At 38.7% G+C, this 18,252-nt stretch overlaps 3 protein-coding genes across 5 annotated transcripts in view; all 3 read left to right on the forward strand.

Moving 5' to 3' along the window:
* The first annotated feature begins 423 nt into the window (after positions 1-423).
* Positions 424-15,009, forward strand: LOC122712356. The gene is made up of 27 exons (XM_043931928.1): positions 424-518; positions 593-735; positions 823-899; positions 1,530-1,600; positions 1,696-1,751; positions 2,686-2,887; positions 3,350-3,760; positions 4,259-4,463; positions 4,555-4,740; positions 5,043-5,197; positions 5,510-5,611; positions 5,703-5,820; positions 8,062-8,194; positions 8,787-9,018; positions 9,143-9,352; positions 9,445-9,556; positions 9,643-9,808; positions 9,908-10,059; positions 11,424-11,552; positions 11,630-11,869; positions 12,160-12,405; positions 12,478-12,824; positions 12,993-13,255; positions 13,566-13,752; positions 14,019-14,210; positions 14,347-14,558; positions 14,831-15,009. Exons 1-27 carry the CDS (start codon positions 424-426, stop codon positions 15,007-15,009), a joined length of 4,821 nt encoding a protein of 1,606 aa, XP_043787863.1.
* Positions 15,010-15,491: 482 nt separating this feature from the next.
* LOC122712415 (phosphatase and actin regulator 4B) overlaps positions 15,492-18,252 on the forward strand; it is a 331,216-nt gene continuing 328,455 nt past the window's right edge. Inside the window, exon 1 of the mRNA XM_043932084.1 lies at positions 15,492-15,646. Within this exon, the coding sequence (XP_043788019.1) occupies positions 15,529-15,646 (118 nt within the window). The 5' untranslated portion in view covers positions 15,492-15,528. The remainder of the gene's footprint in view (positions 15,647-18,252) is intronic.
* On the forward strand, positions 16,757-18,184 carry LOC122712424 (F-box only protein 7-like). 3 transcript variants are annotated; one of them, XM_043932107.1, is made up of 5 exons: positions 16,777-16,839; positions 16,993-17,325; positions 17,400-17,452; positions 17,525-17,675; positions 17,747-18,184. In XM_043932107.1, exons 2-5 carry the CDS (start codon positions 17,144-17,146, stop codon positions 18,108-18,110), a joined length of 750 nt encoding a protein of 249 aa, XP_043788042.1. In that variant the 5' UTR covers positions 16,777-16,839; positions 16,993-17,143; the 3' UTR covers positions 18,111-18,184. The 3 variants fall into 3 exon arrangements, with proteins under 3 accessions (XP_043788044.1, XP_043788042.1, XP_043788041.1); XM_043932106.1 differs by having other exon boundaries at positions 17,400-17,675; XM_043932109.1 differs by lacking the exon at positions 16,993-17,325 and having other exon boundaries at positions 16,757-16,839; positions 17,400-17,675.

An 18,252-nucleotide genomic window follows, 5' to 3' on the forward strand; every position in this document is an offset into this window, starting at 1 on the left:
TTCTGCGATGTCGGCCGCTCTCCGAGTGCTTTCTGCGTGACCGTACCATGCGACTCGTACCATGCGAACAGGTTTAACGCGTTATGACGTGAGTAACATGACGCTCTTGGATATCGTCGAGACCATCGATTATTCCTCCGATTATCTCGCGAGCGAGAGGGGCACGTCGTGTCGTGTCCGAGCCTTTCGAGTGTCCTTTTTAACCTTTTGCCACGAGGATGGACCAGGCTCGTGTAGATCGAGAAAAGAGAGGAGCTCGTTTTTGGTTATATTTTATCATCGATTTTATCGTGGAATTAGGAATGTCTGTGATATGTCGTTCGCTTTTTCTTTTTTTTTTTCAATTTTCGTTGGGATAATCGATCGATCTTCTTCGAAAGATTTCCGCGTGACATTGATCCACGATCGATGATAGTTGTTTTAATGGAAAGATCATATTTTCAGGAGGAATCTAGAACTCCTATATCCAGTGAAGACGATTCTTGCCTCTACTCGGAACTCGATCTCTTAAATCCAAGGTATTGTTCAGATTTTGTCAAGAAATTTAAGGAACGTATAAGAGAGTGGGGGACGTACGAGAGATATTTTTCAGATATCATTCTCAAAAATCGCTGCACCAGTGTCGTGATATCAAAGGGACGAAGGGTAATTCGCCGAATCTTCTGAAAACATCGTCGAGGGATTCTGATTACTGTTGTTGTTTCACGCGCAGCGATCACGTCGAGACAAAATTACGTAAGTGATGTAAGTGTAACTGGAATCCAGGTATGTAATTCCCTCAGACGTTAACTTAAACGTTAGTCTATTCCAAATATGTTTCAGTAACCAAGAAAGTAGGTGGAAAATATCGTGCGTCGAGTCTTCAATATTTTCCAGATTACAATCGAAAGAAGCATGAGGTAATAGACGATGCCTGTTTCCTAAAATATGAAAAAAAAAAAAAAAAAAAAAAAAGATATCGAACGGCCCTTTGTCGAAAACGGACGCGAGTTCGTTAGAAATAACTGTCACCGTGACAGAATCGTAACCATGTTTACAAGCGTCCATTTACGTCACTTCGCGTCACGTACGTATCGGGTTTTTCCAGGGTAAAAATATCTAGAATCGAAAAATGCTTCGAGGTACATTTCGGGCTTTGAACTTTAAACCATTTTTTTCCTTTTTTTTTTTTTTCGCGTCGATGATCGTATAGCAGTTTTTTTCAAAAGGATTTTTGTCACGGAAACGAAACGAGGAACGAGCAACACAGATAATTTGGACGGAAGGAAACGAATTAATAGAAATATAAAAATTGATTTCGAACTTGTATAAAGGAGTTATTTTTACTTGTTTCGATTAAAAAAAAAAAAAAAAAAAATTCTTTTCCACGAACGATCCGCGAAAGCCTCTCCCATTTCACTTTTGAAAAATCAATGTTTCGCGAAGAAGGGTGAACGAAACGCTACGAAAACAATCGAAAATATCGATAAAAATAATCGTCGTCGTTTATTCTCCCTCCTTGTTATTACTCTCGCTATATATACTCCTAGGTAACTTTTGCCACGGAGAGGTCTTCAAGCGGGTGCGAGGATCTTAGCGGGAAGTCTTCGACGAAACTTGGGTAATTATCGGAGTAAAAGTTGGGCGTGCATGCTTTTAAATCACGCCTAGTGCGAATCGGTATAATCGACACCTAATGTACACCCTTAACAACAGGAGGGAAAGAAGCACGCCGCGAATAATACGAGCGATCCGCCAACGCAGTAAAAAATGTAAGTTGCCCGATCAAACGATAAAAATTAGTTTTCAATTTTCGCGCGCTCGAGTTTTGGGGCCGATTTTATCCGATATAATATCTACTCCGAATATCGTGAATAATTAAATAATTAAAAAATTACAATAAACTTAATAAACAAGAAAATCAAAGTCGCTCGTTCGAGTTTTGGGGCCGATTTTATCTATCCGATTTAATATCTATTCCGAATATTGTGAATAATTAAATAAGTAAAAAATTAGAATAAAGTTAAACAAGCAAGAAAATGAAAATCGTTCGTCCGAGTTTTGGGGCCGATTTTATCCGATTTAATATCTACTCCAAATATCGTGAATAATTAAATAATTAAAAAATTACAATAAACTTAAATAAACAAGAAAATCAAAGTCGCTCGTTCGAGTTTTGGGGCCGATTTTATCTATCCGATTATTCCGAATAATTAAATAATTAAAAAATTACAATAAACTTAAATAAACAAGAAAATCAAAGCTCGTTCGAGTTTTGGGGCCGATTTTATCTATCCGATATAATACCTACTCCGAATATTGTGAATGATTAAATAATTAAAAAATTAGAATAAAGCTAAACAAGCAAGAAAATGAAAATCAAACCCGATTCACGTACACAAATTTTTCAAACCACTTTTCTTCTCGTTGTTTATAGCGGCCCCATGATTCTGGTCACCTCCTCAGGCCGGAAGCCCTGAAACTCGTTCGCGTGGCTCGATCCGCTCTGCCTCCCAACCCCTCCCCGGTTCCATGTACTTGTTCCTCTTCGCCGTATTCCTCTTTGCCTGCGTGTTCCTCGGCAAGGAGCGCAATAACACAGGGCGGGCGAGCAGAAAGGAGGCGGCGGCTCGAGCGTCCTCCACGCAGTTACCGTCGACGTCGAGATCGAGCTTTTAATCCTCCCTTCGGGGGGCCGGTTCACAGCCGTGGCGGACGAGGATCGATCGGAATCGCCGCGGCCCGGAAACAGCAAGAGCAGCGTTGTCGTCCTCTACCACGAGAGATCGGTGGTTCCGGCCGCAACATCCCCCGAGCCACCCCTCAGAGTCGCCCACTCGGAAGTGGCGGTTCCGCGCGAGCCGAGTCCATCGGTGATCCACACTGCCCGCTCCCCGCGCCAGGAAAGGTAATTATCACGCCTAATGACTGCGGATTACTCATCGTGCCACCCTCCATTCGAGTAATAACGGGAATTCCTACTAATCGCGACTCGTATCGTCGTCGTGGAATAAACTTTGGAAATGAATCCAAAGTTTAATCGGAAGCACAAGAATTTTAAAACTCCAACGATCGAAGCCGCGAAGTCTTTCTGCTCGATATTTCGTAGCAGAAGCGCGGTGAATAATACGTAGAATTTTTTTGGAGGGAAATATCAATTTGAAGAGGTGGTAGAATCGTAATTAGAATTAAAGATGATTACGCGATAAAATTTTTAGAAGAGTAAATTTTGCGAAAAAAGTTCAGAATCGTATTCTCGAAATTTTGTCGATACTTGGAGCTGATTAAATTATATCGCACACGAATGTTACTCCTCGAAAAGAATCCGGTGAAAATTCTCTCCCTCTCCCTCTCTCTTTCCTATGGACAGATTGAATCAGGACGAAACGTCGGAGGATCGATCTCCTATATATCCAGCGGAGCGGAGGAAAGTTACTTTGAGACGACGTCGACGTTTATCGAAGCGGCAAAGGCCGGTGAACGTGCACATTTATCAGGACAGCCGCGTGGTGCAGGTCGGCTCTTTGTCGGAGAATCATCGTTTCGCGTCGAAGGGGGTGCATCTCCAGGATCAGAGATCCGATTTGGCCAGATACACGATCAACACTGCGAAAAATTTGATTAGATCGGAGGACGATACATCCACTCGACAGGACGACGATTCGGATGATCCCGAACGAGATATAAGAACGGGAGAACAGTGGAAACGCGACAGAAGCTTCTTCGGGGAACGATGTCGTCCCTCTGATAATCCCGTTTCCAAACTAATGGCTCATTCCAGGTAACCAGGACATTACCACGTTTTTTACAAGTTTTTTTATAAAGAACGGTTTACCCTTTCGGACGACCATTTGTCAAATGGAACAACGAGCTTGATAAAGTGATACGATACGATATGGAAATTTGTGATGTACGGAATATAATTTATCGAACGAACGTATCGAATTTACACCGCGATAATCCTCGATAATAATGCCAAATGTCCGTAAATTGCAGCGTTTATAATCATCAGACGTAATATTTGATAGCCCTTTCCATTAGCCTCGGCCAATTATTATTATCCACCTCGAGCACAACACACGTACGCGATCCGTAATTGTACCATTTACTACCTTCGCTATTACCTTTATAGATCACACTATAAATTATATTCGACGTTAACGTAACGATATATAATCGAACCGAATGATTATATAATCGTGTCGAATATTCATCGATAGAAAACAAAAAAAAAAAAAACGAGAAATAACGAAGAACGTTTTGGAAAATGGTTGTGCAGTCCAGGACGAGACGGTGATTGCAGCCAGTGCAAGAGAGAAGCGGTGTGTCCGAACTTGGCCTATCTAATGCAGCAGATACAGTCACGACCGAGGGAACGGGGTGACGATCGCGCATTCATCAGTATAAACGACGGCGAGAATTCGAAGCGAGTTTTCCCGTTCCAATCAACCCCAAGCGGTAACCTCAAGATCCTTCCGAATCAGGTAAATGTCCCGATCGATCGCCGGATCGGGATGTATCCGTCTAACCCTTAGGAATGTTGTTGGCCTCAAGGCAGACGCATAGTCGTTTTAGGTGGTGTTCGAATCGAAGAAGGTGAGCGTGCTGGTCGCCGATCCCAAGCACACGAAGATCAACGTGAAGGCCGAGCTAAGTAAATCGGGGAACGAGCTTGGCGGATGCGTGTCCGATTGCTCCACGCATCCGAAACCGATCGATCTTCCGTTAGGTGTATCGTCGTCGATGATCAATCAGTTGCAAGTAAATTTCGCGTCACGAGGAGCCTCCTCCTCTCCCCCCACTTTCGATTTATCCATCGTTCTTTATTAAAATCGCGTGGATAGTTTCAATCTCTCTCTACGAAGCACTTAACGAAGTGAAAGCAATTCTCGTAACGGAGATTGAAGCAGTGTGAAGTAGATAGTCAAAGCAATTTGGAAGAACAATAATTCGGCTGTTGTCTCGGCGTTAAAAAAAAGAAAATGTTTGTCAACCAGACGCTCGAGTTGAATCTCTGGATCGGTGGTTAAAGTTATCGTTTATATTACATATTTTCGAAACAGACTCACAAAAGGTTGCCAGCTCTCGAGGACGAGTATAAATCCACGATGCATCCGTTCAAAGCGAAGATCGGCCAAATGGAAAGCGCGGAGCAGAAGCAGTCCACGTCGTCGTCGTCACGCGAAACATCGGTGCTACAGGAAGTGCCACTCTCCGCGTGAGTTTTTATTAATTTTCATTAGTAGAGTCGAAAATCGATACTCCTCGTCGAACCGTTTCGAAAAAGAGAGAATCGGTCGACGTAATTTTCGCGCGAAAAAGAGAGAAAGAGAAGAACGACGGATTATTTATAATCCCGTCTCGCTCTAAGGAGAGACTTTCGTTTATATGAAATTATACGTCGACCTATACGTACGTATATATTTCTTTCGTTTCGACGTTAAGGGGAGAACTGTCGATTTCCCGACAATCGTCGCGAGGTCGATGTTTCTCGATAAACGGTTGATCGTACGGGTGTAATTTCGAACAGACTCGGATTTACGGGCGAGCAACCAATCGATTGGAATAACATAATTCTCCCGGAGAAGACTGACCTGTATCAGGAGTTGGCAAGGCGTATCACAAATTACAAGTAAGCTTATAGTTGTGTTCGATGTAAGCAAGTCGATGCATCGACGAGGCGGGGATTACGGGCTTAAATTTCATTCGATCGATCTTTCGAGGAACGCCGACTGTATCGTGCGAATCGATCAGGACGAGTTCCATTGCCACTTGCTCGTGCTTCAGAGCTACAGCACCTTTTTCGACGAGAGGAATTGCAAGGAGATCGATCTCACCGGGGTAAGTTATCGGAATTTTTCTTTCATCCCCCGAGGGGAGGGATGTAACGCTCTCCTTCTTTCTCCTCCCTCCGCTGGGAATCGTAGACACCCGTGTATTAACCGTGTCGAGGGAACGAAGAGCCACCGTGTCTTCTCGTTTGAAAGGTTCGATTTAAGAAGCTCTATTACGCCTAGGGATAGAAAATATCCACGCAAAGATTTTTCCTACTAGAGATATCACCACCCTATTAGATATATATATATATATCTTTGAATTTCTTCAAACAGGAACGAAAGAGAAAGAGAGATGACTCGATCAATTAATCACTCGTGACAATTCAACTTTTACCCCTTCTAATTTCTTCAAACCCAACAAAGTCCAATCCGTTTGCTTCCATTTCCCATTCCATCCTGCGAGCGACAGGACGATCAGATTTTTCCCTTCCTTGTGCCATTTATTCAAAGAGCGAGAGGCACGCGAACGAAATTTCTTCAAGCCAGCTTTCACCACCTTTCATCGATTTTCATCGTTTAACGAGCAGCGTTAAACGAGTCGTAACCACTGGACCACTGCCGACCGTTTCCTCCTCGTATCGGTGTTACCTTCGACGCTCGTCGTATCGCATCCCACGCGCAATACGATAGCGCGTTAAGGATGTCCCCCATAGGGATATCCTTTATTTATTACGACGCGACAGTTTCCCTGAGAGAGAGAGAGAGAGAGAAATACGAGATGCAACGTACACCAACGCTTCTTGAAAAGATATATCACGGATTCGTCGATACGTAGAGTACGGTGCGCCTGAGCTGAAATAAAGTCCCTTTGTTCGCGCGATCCGATTTTCTCTTCCTCTCTCGCGGATGCGAGGTAACTATCGGTTCGATCGAATCCAATGGACGTTCATCTTTTCTCCTCTCTCGTTCTTCCTCTTCCTCTTCTTCTTCTTCTCGAACGATTTTTTCGATAAACTGACCGATTCCATAAAACTTTACAGACAGAATGGAATTACATACTCCTACTTTGACGAAAAATTCTTAGATCGCGATGTCGCTTGGCGGTCGAGGTCGATAAATCGAGTTGAGGACGATTTTTACGACTTTTTTACGATCTTGAGCAGAAGCTTTCCAGCAAAATTTAAAATTCTATTCAATATAGTTAGTCTTAGTTTTGTTATCGTAAAGTTAATTGTTCGATTTGTTTTTTAAATATTCGACAAATATTCTCGATTATCTTTTCGTATACGTTGGATCGCATAATTTATACTCCACGTTCAAAAAGAATGAACTTTATAAATCATCAAGATTTAAGCATTAACTCGCGTATTCTATATCCTCTGGTCGGCTATAAATTATTTTCGAGGGTGTTCGTTCACGATAATGACAACCGTCCAATAAATATACGATCGTAGGAATCGAGACTCTCTCTCTCTCTCTCTCTCTCTCTCTTAGTGGTTTCGATCGAAGTAGATTCGATAAATCTTCCAGCGTGGAATTTTCGAAATCGGCCAACCAGAGGCACAAGGGGTTGCTCGCGACCCCAATCTCTTGTGTCAGCATCCTGGCCACTTCTTTACTCACCGGTGTGACTCGGTTGGGCTCCAAGCCAAGCGACCTTGAACTCCTTTTTCCTCTTCCCTCGCTATATTTGACTATCTTTTTTTTNTTTTTTTTTTTTTTTTTTTTTTTTACTTTTAAGGTGAATAGCGACTCTTGAACAACCAACCTTTAATGATTGCTGCGAGGAGCCAGTTTCTACCAGTCATTCTTGTTCTATCAACTTGATGTGTTTTCTTTCTTCCTCACGCCACGTGTCAAGGAGACACGTGTAATTAAAAATGGAATGACGCTTTCCTCGCGACAAAATAGATGATTTTCGTGCGCGATTCTTTTCCTTTTATGCCTCTTGCACTTGCGTTAATTGTCCTCGAGTCCGTTTTTTTATTTGGATATAGAACGATGGAATTTGATTAGAATTCGAACGTAGAATTATATTTTAATGATTTGCACGAATCGTTTCAATTCTTTTGCTATATTTTTTCTTAATAATCTCCTTGAGAGTTTTCTTTTTTTTTTTTTTTTTGAGAATCGCGAGAAGAATCTCAAACAATGTGTATGGAAATTTTTTTAACAATATTTATTCAATATTTATTTATTAATAATCTTTTGAAATTATATTCATTATATATTCGAGACAACCTGTAATCGATATCTTTCCAAATATATTTATGATATAATTTAAATTCTCTTCTGTGTTAATTAGAGCGACGTGTCCTCGAGAGCGTTCTCGCTCATCTACGATTGGATGATCAGTCCACAGATCGAAAGTTACCGCCTTTTGCAGAGGGACAATATTCTGGAAATCTTCACCGCCTCTCAATATCTCGGAATTAAAGGTAAACATTTCTCGAGAACACGTTTAAAAATTTGAAACGAAAGATTGGAACACAATTCTTAATTAACAACCTCGTCGATCGATATTAATAAAAAAAGGAATACAAAATCTGTCAAACGAAGAATAAGAACGAGATCGAACACTCGCGCTCTCTATGAACAATGATCCTATTTGCATCCTGTTCGCTACCCACCATCAATCTTCTAAAACGCGAGTGCACCGCGCAATATATATATATATATGTATATTTATAGTCGATGCTTTCCATCGCGCTTTAAAACTTCGATCTTTCCCCCGGCAAGAATGAAAAGTTTCGAGTCGCGATAGGCATTCGGGAAAGTCTCGATGGCCTCGAGTTTCCTTGAATACGTCACTGTCCAACTCGAAACTTCAATAAACCGGGGTGAGATCCGGGGTGAAACAGTGTTACGACCGTGTCTTCGAGCGAAATTCTCCAGCCTTCCCCTCTCTCGAAACTCGCGGTTGCCTCGCGCTATTTTTCATATTTTTCGTATTGCGTAAAGTAGAGATGGCAAGACTTCGAGCATATCTATATATATATATATATATATTTTTTTTTTGGCGTTCGATAGAATTGGAAGAACAATGCTGGGCTTTCATCGACAACGACGAATTGTTCAGCGAGGACACCGCGTTTTTATTGTACTTGGAGGCGAAGAAAGTTCGTAACACAGCTGTTATGGAGCTGATGGTGCCGAGAATTATGAAATTCTTCTTGATGTTGGTCAGTACCAAAGACTTCCTCGACTTGGCCGTGGACGAACTTTGCCTTTTGTTGAAGTCCAACTACATTTCGGTCAATAGGTATTCGATGAAGTAAACGATGACGAATAGTATCGAATCAATCAAAATGTTTTTTTTTTTTTTTTTTTTTTTTTTTTTTTTTTTTTTTATTTTGTTTGAATTTGCGAATTCTGGTGGTTATCAGCGAGATGGAGGTTCTCATGTCCGCCGTACGATGGCTGATGCACGATTGGGCGAACAGGAAAGAGAACATGTTGGAAGTTCTGAAATGCGTTCGTTTCGGATTGATCGCGCCGTGGCAGCTGGTCGACGTGAAGAGGAATCCCGAGAATCCTGAATTTATGGAACTCATGTCTTCGCCCGATGTCCAAAAAATGGTCGACGACGGGCTAGCGTAGGGATCGTGTTTCTTTTCTTTTCTTTTCTTTTCTTTTTCGCACACTTTTTCGAAACGATGAAAGATTCTTATCTGCAAAATTCTTCCAGTTTCGTCATTATAAAATATTGGTACGGCAATCAAACGGAGGATTACTATCACTGGATCGACTTGCTGGGACTCACGGAACCGACCAATCGAAACTGGGCTGGAGAGGACAAGGTATCGAAATTGAATTTTTAAAACGCTCGTTTTGTTTCGTAAGATATTTCTGAATGAAATTTGTCGTTTTTTTTTTTTTTTTAAAGAATTATGTGACGTATCGAGAATTTTTACTTTATCTCGAGGAGTATCAAAAAACAAAACTTTCCGAGTTGAAGAAGAGGAGAAATTACCAGAAATCTCTCAATTCCCCTCATAACGATTACACATTTACGATGTCCAAAGGACCGAACAACTTTGTCCAGAGTTCAGGTATATTTATAATTTCGAATCGAGGATATGGAGGATACGAAAGTAGAAAAAAAGTGTTGTAATATAAATCGTTGTAAATCGAAGGGAAAAATTGTTTAGGCGATACTGGTGTTATTCACGGGACAACGATGCACTCTAGACATTCGAAACAAATACCATCGAATTATTTACAAATGGAGATGCCAGAGGGCATGATGATACCACCGAAATTCATGAACGAATATATAAACAACGTAGAGAAAAGCAAAGGGGTGAGTAACCCTGGGGCGAATCGAAGATCGACGCAGCAATCTCAAGATGGACCGATTCATTGAACGATGAAACTTGCAAAACTCGTGATACACGTCTTTTTTATATAATTTTAATATTACCTTTTTCTTTTTTTTTTTTTTTTCAATCGAGTATCAATGATTCTTCGTGTCGTGATCTTGCGTAACAAAACCGTATCATCTAGATATTGTGTGTGTATGTGTGTCAAATATTTAGTTTATATATATATATATATATTTATCGTGTATCGTATATTTATTTATCATTTATTCGATTTCTATAAGAAAATATACGTGCATGCGTGAGATTTGATAAGACGTGTGTGTACGATATATTTATTATCGTGTTCCCGCGATTTCGAGGCGAAAGCGATCGAGGGAAAAGCGTGTAACGTGGCCTTGGATGGGAAATATAACCCATGGAAACGTCGAACGGTGAGTCGTTTTGCAATCGAATCGATGAGGAGAGATCAGATTTGCCCCATTTCAAAATTTCCTCTGCTTGTTTTTCAGGGATTGTTACGCGGTTATCGTCAAAGAAATCTCGAGGTAAGCTTACGTGCTTGTAAGTGGTAAATGATAAATTTCACCAAAGTGAAGCGTAGTGTGAAAGTCACGGAGCTGTAGTCAAAGGTCAGAGTTTATGTTGCTCGAAAATCCGTGCTTTAATTCTGAAAACCCTTTCTGGGGGACCCATTATGCACCGCGCTGCTCGTGGAAACAGCACTTACAGCGTATAAGCTCTTACCTTGAGATTACACAGACCCCGTAACAATTTAGCGTCCGTTAATTACCCGTCAAAACGATCCCATTTAATTCATCGCGGTTAAAGTTCGAGCGTCGATCTTGCTCCCGTTATACGTTCGAACGATTTTCTATTTCTTTCGATTCTCCTTGTTTAATTAAAAGTTACGTGTTTATTCGATTAGAAGCAGCTAATTGAACGATCTATAAATTATACATGAGTCGTGTACCAGTCTTGTTAAAACATCCCTGACCTACATACGACTCAGCGTACTCAGTTGAATTCGTAACAATGAAAAATTAGCACGATCTTCCAGCTATTAATTCACCACGTAACCAACATACACTCTTCTTGTAAATTTTCCACGAGATATTATTCATTTTTATTCTCTTCTCAGACAATAAATCGCACAGAAATCCGAAAAATTACGCGTTCGTATCGACGAATAAACGGGCAAAAGTTTTAAGTTTTTTAAACTCTTGTCCTCATTATCGTACGTTCTAAAAATACTAATCGAAATTTTCTCATTTTCAATTTTCCAAAAATATTCCCTCGGGCGAAAAAATTTTCAAAATTTATCAAATTTCGTATCGAATTTCAGAACGACGAGAGGAGCGTCGCCTTCGACACGAGATTCACCGGTGGAGGAGAATCGCTCTCTCAGAAGCTGTACAGGTCGACGATCGAGAAATACACGCAGGAGCAGTGCCAGCGCGGCGTGAATTCATCGGTAACACCTTGTCGGCCGAGAGATCTCCCTCGCAAGGGAGAGAAACTTTCTCGAGACATCCTCTCTTTTTTCTCCAGAACGTCGATAAATTGGATTACGAGAACCGGCGCGAGAAGAACACGGCGGATGTTTGCCGGTGCCAGCAGCAGCAGCGCGAGTCGAATTTCATATTTTCCGTGAAGAAGCAGCACCCGACGAGACGTAAGATCCCGATGGAACTGGAAGAGCGTACAGACTCCGGCAAATCCGAGGTGGAGGCCGCAACCACGATACAGGCAGTTTATAGGGGTTACAAGACTCGGAGGAAGATCGATGAAGTTGGTGGATATATATATATATATATCTTATATCTTTCCTCTATTGATCTTTTCATTTGAACAATTTGAAGAAATGCAAAGAAGATGTCTTTATTAACACGTTATTATTAGCCATCTTTCTTGTTTAACGTTTCGAATGAAAATTTTTCATATAAAATTGTGAAATGAAAAATTAGTCGAGTTAAAACTTGAAATGTTCATCACACAGGAATTTTTGAACAGTTATAATAATACTTTTTTTTTTTTTACAAAGTATTCGACATTCGATTCGTTTTCTTTATTAATGGCAGATAAGAAAATCAACGTCAGAGGAGAAGCGGAATGTGAAGAAGGTAGCAGAACTTTTGTCTATTCCAATGGACGAAACGCTACGCAATTCCTCGATGGAGCCGATCAGAATTTCAAGCACGCCGGTAAATCAAATGAGAAGCGAGAAGGAGGAGATAGCCCAACTGCACTCGTTGAGCCCAAAAAACAGAGGACAGCCGATCCTTCAAAATCAAAGTAAACGTTGCGTCGAGGATCAAATGAATCAAGTGAGAGTGCATGGAAATATTTTTCTTTGAGATAGGGAAGAATCTTGCTTTATTGGAAATCTCAAATTGTAGTACGAAATGCGTGGTTCTGGTTACACGATCAACGAGGAACAACGAAAACAGCAAATTTCTCAAAATTTAACGGCTCAACGGGAAACGTTAAAGTCTATCAAGATGATAAAATCGCCCATGTTTTTCTCGAAATTCGACGAAAGAAACAGTTCCTTGTCGAACACGGATACCGACGATCTTTCCTCTCCGCGAATCGAGATAAAATCGACGGCAACGAATATCCAGCAGAATGTTTCTGGCGAGAAAAACAACGAAATGAATTATCCCGATGGTGATAATATTCAACGGCTCAAACCCACCATCAGAAATGTTCAGATTCGAGCTATGACGAGCTATAAACGACCTCTGTAAATATTACGTAAATTTTTCGCAAATATTATAACCTAATTAATAAAAATTTTTAAACACTTAATTCCTAAAATAATTATGTCCTTAACATTTTTAACAATTTTGTATTGTTACAATTTGAAATCACTTTTTTTTAAAAATTAAGAACATCTATTGATTAATTGCAGCCCACAAAAAATCAGCGACAGCATGATAGCAACCAACGATGCCGGTTACTTCTTCGACAACTCTTTGTTCTTTCCTGACAGAGAATCGGTCCTCGTGTTCGGTGGCGTCGATCCCCACGAGGAATATGGCCGACCCGGGAATACCGGCAAGGACATATACAGGTTTAAACCTGACCAGAACATTTGGGAATTCGTGGGGGAAATTCCACGAGCGAGGCATCATCATTCGGTCGCTTACTTAAGAGGTCGCATTTATATAGTAGGTGAGTCGAATGGGTGACGAAACAGAGAAGTTTGCAACGTTATAAAAAAAAAAAAAAAAAAAGAAAAAAAGAAGCAGAACAACAAGGATTCTCATTCCATTTACGTAGCATTTAAACTAAAAAAAAAAAAAAAGACTTCTACCGTATATAATCTTCTTTACGGCTTTGTTTTCGAAACCGCGAAAAGAGATTTGTCGTTCATCCTATTGTGCAATATTTTTTGTCAAGAAAGATTTAAAGATGTTGAAAAAGTGAAAAAAAAGAAAAAGGATCAAAAAAAAAAGAAAAAGAGAGAAACATTTTTCACCAGGTGGAGCCGATCCCTTAGAAGACAAACTTCATAGGAAAAGCTTCGCGGTTGGAAGCGTTTGGAGTTACGATCCAACTACCAGGACTTGGTTCAATGAACCTGGCATGCTGACAGCTAGAAAGGACTTCGGATTGGTGGTCAGCCACGGGAAAATGTACGCGATAGGAGGGCAAGGAAGGAACGGGATGTGAGTTGTTACACAGACGGGGAGAGCGTAATTACGTTGCTCCTTCCACGTTTTCCTTACTGCTTATTTCTATGCTACGTGACGATAATTAACGACTAATCTAAGCCTTCATAATTGTCACCGGTGTCACGGTGTTAAACCGTAACGATTTGCATTTACGTAAAAGCGAAAAAGAAACGGACAAGTCGTTTCACATCCTATCCTATAATATTCAACGATAAATAAAAAAGAAAAGGAAAATAAAACTTGTTTACTCTCTATTGCAGAGCTTTGAAAACGGTAGAGGTTTTCGATCCATCGGACTCCACGTGGAGAGAGGTGCAATCGATGCAGATCGCCAGGGTGGGACCTGCCACTGTGAAATATCGAGATCTTATCTGGGTCGCTGGCGGAATGACAAAATCGAAGAAGGAGCTATTCTCAAAGGAAGTGGAGTGCTACGATCCGATCAAAAATTTGTTAGCTCGATTCCATCCTTTATAGTTCCCTTCATGCGTTCCCTATTTCCCATTACCTGGATTAAACGCTCGATATATCGAGTATAGAACGGTAAATGCTGGTCGGTAAAAGCTGTTATCGATGCGCTCTTTTCAGATGGCTGAAAGCGATACCTTTGAGGTCACCGAGATGCTTTGCCTCCTTCTACGTGATATCCGACTGTCTTTACGTGATCGGCGGAGCATCGACCACGGAAAACGCCACTCAGAGTATCGACAGCATCGATGTGTGGGATGGAAACGATTACGTTTGGAGAGAGCACACGAATATGTCGATCGCGAGACACGGACATTCCACTGGTTCTATAGGTCAGTTTTACATTACAGACGTGATATATCCTGAGCAATTTTTCTTCTAACGGTTTTATATACATATATATAGCGATATAATATATATAAGGTATAAATATACATTTGTACAGTAATAATATCAAATAGTAAAATTTTTTAAATTTAGATTGAGAATTACGCGTATATTATATAAAATTTTTTAATAACTAAATAATCGAAGCAAAGTTTATATAATTCATAATTTTGATACACTCACCGAAGACTGCTTAATTGGAATGTTTCTTATTTAGGTGATCAATTGTTGATAATTGGCGGAGTAACCACGGTGTTTATGAAAACCTTGAATAGCGTTGAATGTTATTGTTGCGATATGGGGAAATGGATGAAAGGTGTATCCGCGTTGCCGCATCCGGTTTCCGGTCACGGAACCGTGTCTTTACCACCGGCAAATCTTTTAATAAATCGCTGATAGCTGTGAAATAAAAATTGACATGTTTCTTTATATGTTTGTTGTGTTTGATAATCAATGTATTTGAGTATTTATTATATCATTACCATTTGTATTTCATTATTTCTAATTATATATCATACCACTTTTACGATTTACACATTTTTTTATGAGCCTTTTAACCGTGCAATATAATATTACAAATTAAACAATATTTTTTCTATTATTTTAGATATGTAAGAATTTCATCTAAAATAAATGATAAAATAAAATTCTTGAATCACTAAACACTCGTAAACAACACTTGAAACATTATTAATAATAAAGGTTAAAAATTTATACTTCTTCCAAGCAGCACTTTTACTTTCTAGACTGGTCACCAGATGGCAGTAGCATTCTCCCCATTCGGGAGCCGCCATCTGTCAAGGGAGTCGCGTGTTATGAACCGCAAAGCGTGTGTGGAAGTTTCGAAAAAGGATTCGGATTCGAATGCGGCGAGGTAACTAGCCGCCGTGCGGATAAACGCGAGTTAACCTGAAAATGGCCGAATCGTGTGAGTCAGTGGTGTCAAGTATAGTGACTAGTGTTGTGTCCCATGGACAAACAAAAGTGCCTGAAACACCATGCCAAGAGGACGCGAAGACATCCGGTTCCCCCGGTATGTAAGCTCTATTAGAATATCCCATGATAATTTGAAAGCAGTTTATTCAAACGCGACTGTCGAGCGCGACCATGCAACAAGTGGCACGGAGCGCTCTCGCATGCCTAACAGGAGCGTATGGGGATATTTATGGGCCCGTTTAGACCTGTTCAGTATCCCGGTATTTTGTAGCTAACATGTCGCCGTCGATCACGTGACTCATCGTTGACCTATGCAACTTAATTTTCGCGCGTATGAAGTGTCAAAAATGTCGGCAAATCACTGATGACATTTTTCATAAATGTCAGAATCCATAAAAAGTATATTCAAATATTTGCAAATCATTTTTTTTTCTCATCATGATGACGAATTTGTGTAATTCTAATATTTTATTGAACTGAAATTCCATTTCGATTTATTCGGATTAGATTTTAATATCGTTTTAATTATATGTATATGTATTTTATTGAAAATCGCCACAATTATGGATTAAATGTTACATTACTAATGGAAAGATTATTTCTAGTCAGACAAAAGATAGATAGAGATAGATAAGAGATTGTGAAATAACTTTCTGTATCAGAATAATTACACGGATATTGAAACTTGATCATAAATATATGAGTGTATTTTCATAAATAAAACGTATTTTTAAATTTAATCTATATAAAACTATGTAAAATTAATGACAATTATAATTGATTTTATTCACCGTTAGCAACAGTTCATAAGAACATACCTATGAAAAAAATACAACAAGTTTCTATACCGGTTTTATTTTATTTATTTCATCTTCGTTTAACTGACTTCGAATTTTTAATTTTCGTGGTGGTGCTATTAAATAAGAAAACTGCTAAAATTCAATTTACCGAAAACATTGTTTTTTATATCAATTTTCATATGTTATTTTCTTCATTTTACTTTAAATGTTTAAAAATCTTTAGAAATGTGTTTATAAATATAAAGTACATTAATTATCGAGAAAATTTTACGTAAACTCCCTTATCGACAAAAAATGATACCATGATAACTTATCCGCGATAAGCTTTAAATTACTTTAGATATGCGAGATTTCTCTTATATTACCTATTTTCATTACTCGAATAAGTTTCATTTGTATCACAGTTAATGACAAATGTGTTAAACATTTGTTATTTCCTTTATCATGGATCGGTATATTCTAACATCTTTAAAAGTAAAATTTTGGGCAAGTATGTTTATGTGCATTAGAAATAAAAGTTCTGTTAAAACATAATATTAGTTTTAGTCTATATTATTAGTTTTGTTAATTAAGACCGTGTGATATTTCTTTGTTGGTTTGATTTTCATCTGTTGTAAAAGCTTATTTCTTCAAATTGAAACAGATGGCGCGATAGAATCTTATAAAATGATGATGAAGATGGCGCAACCGTAAATTAACCTATACCATACGTATAAACGAAATATTTACTTAGAATGAGTTTTGATATGTCTTTCATTCTTTTTGGAAGTTAAGATTATTCAAAAATAATAAAAATGTTAGAACCAATTTTAGTTGAAGATATTACTTTCACAAAACTAGTGCCATCGTTAAAGGGAATATTAAAAGATTTAAATAAAAATTCTGTTCATCATGATTATATTGTTGCTTTGATAATTGTTTTATTAGCAGAGGCTGGTTTTTATCCGCTATCGAGAGATAGTGATCGTTTGCAATGGTAGGCATTATCACTCGATAATGTGTATATTTTTCTAATCATTAATTGTATTTCTTAAAATATATTTTTCATAGTTCAAACTTGAGGTCTCTTCATATACCAAAAAATTGGAAAATAGAAAGCACAGGAATGTATAACATATATTTTCAACTAGAAACTGTACCACATATAAAATGCAAATTATTTGTATTACCTTTAGGAGATGAATTAATTGTAAGTTTTTATCCTATATTGGAAGAAGGAGTTGCGAGAAAAGGTTACAGTATGATGGTACAAACTTTAAGATACGTTAATCCTTATTCAACTGATCTTTCTGGACGATATTTTAATCTCAAAGTATTATCTCACAGGTATAATAAATTTACAGTGATGTTAGTAATCTAAAAAGTGTTATGTTTATTTTTATGATACTGTTTGATAGTTTTAAAAATACAATATCTACACCAGCACGTTCAGATATATTAATCAAAGCTGGAGTGATGGGTCCTAGTCTTCAAGCTATTCCAATTGAATTAAAGTACAGAATTTTAAAATTGTTAGATGCCCGTACTTTGACAAAAATGGCACAGTGTTGTAAACAATTTTGTGAACTCTGTTCAGATTCACAATTGTGGAAATCTTTGATACAAAGAGATTTTCCAAATTTCATGAGAACAAGTCACAAAAAAATGACAAAAGATAAAGACTATTGTTATCAGGATTATATGGTAGCACGCCGATATTCTTCTTTTGCGTCGAAACACAAAAGTTTCGAAAATACAGATTTAGAAGATATATTTTTTTAAAATATACGAATACGTTGCTTTTTAATGTATTTTACAGCTTATAATGATATAAAAGAATTAACAATAATTAATTAAAATTGTAATGTCTTCAATTTTAATATAAAATAAACTAAACAGTTGTTTGTACAACTGTTTTTATGTA

Source organism: Apis laboriosa, unplaced genomic scaffold (genome assembly GCF_014066325.1).
Source record: "Apis laboriosa isolate Shangri-la unplaced genomic scaffold, ASM1406632v1 scaffold1_cov151, whole genome shotgun sequence".
Classification (NCBI taxonomy): Eukaryota; Metazoa; Arthropoda; class Insecta; order Hymenoptera; family Apidae; genus Apis; species Apis laboriosa.

Coding starts and splice junctions, on each gene's coding strand:
- LOC122712356 (XM_043931928.1), top strand. CDS start 424: ATGGAAAGATCATATTTTCAGGAGGAATCTAGAACTCCTATATCCAGT. Junction 2,888..3,349: donor CGCTCCCCGCGCCAGGAAAG/GTAATTATCACG, acceptor TCCTATGGACAG/ATTGAATCAGGACGAAACGT. Junction 13,256..13,565: donor AGGTCGCATTTATATAGTAG/GTGAGTCGAATG, acceptor ATTTTTCACCAG/GTGGAGCCGATCCCTTAGAA.
- LOC122712424 (XM_043932106.1), top strand. CDS start 17,144: ATGTTAGAACCAATTTTAGTTGAAGATATTACTTTCACAAAACTAGTG. Junction 17,326..17,399: donor GATAGTGATCGTTTGCAATG/GTAGGCATTATC, acceptor TATTTTTCATAG/TTCAAACTTGAGGTCTCTTC. Junction 17,676..17,746: donor CTCAAAGTATTATCTCACAG/GTATAATAAATT, acceptor ACTGTTTGATAG/TTTTAAAAATACAATATCTA.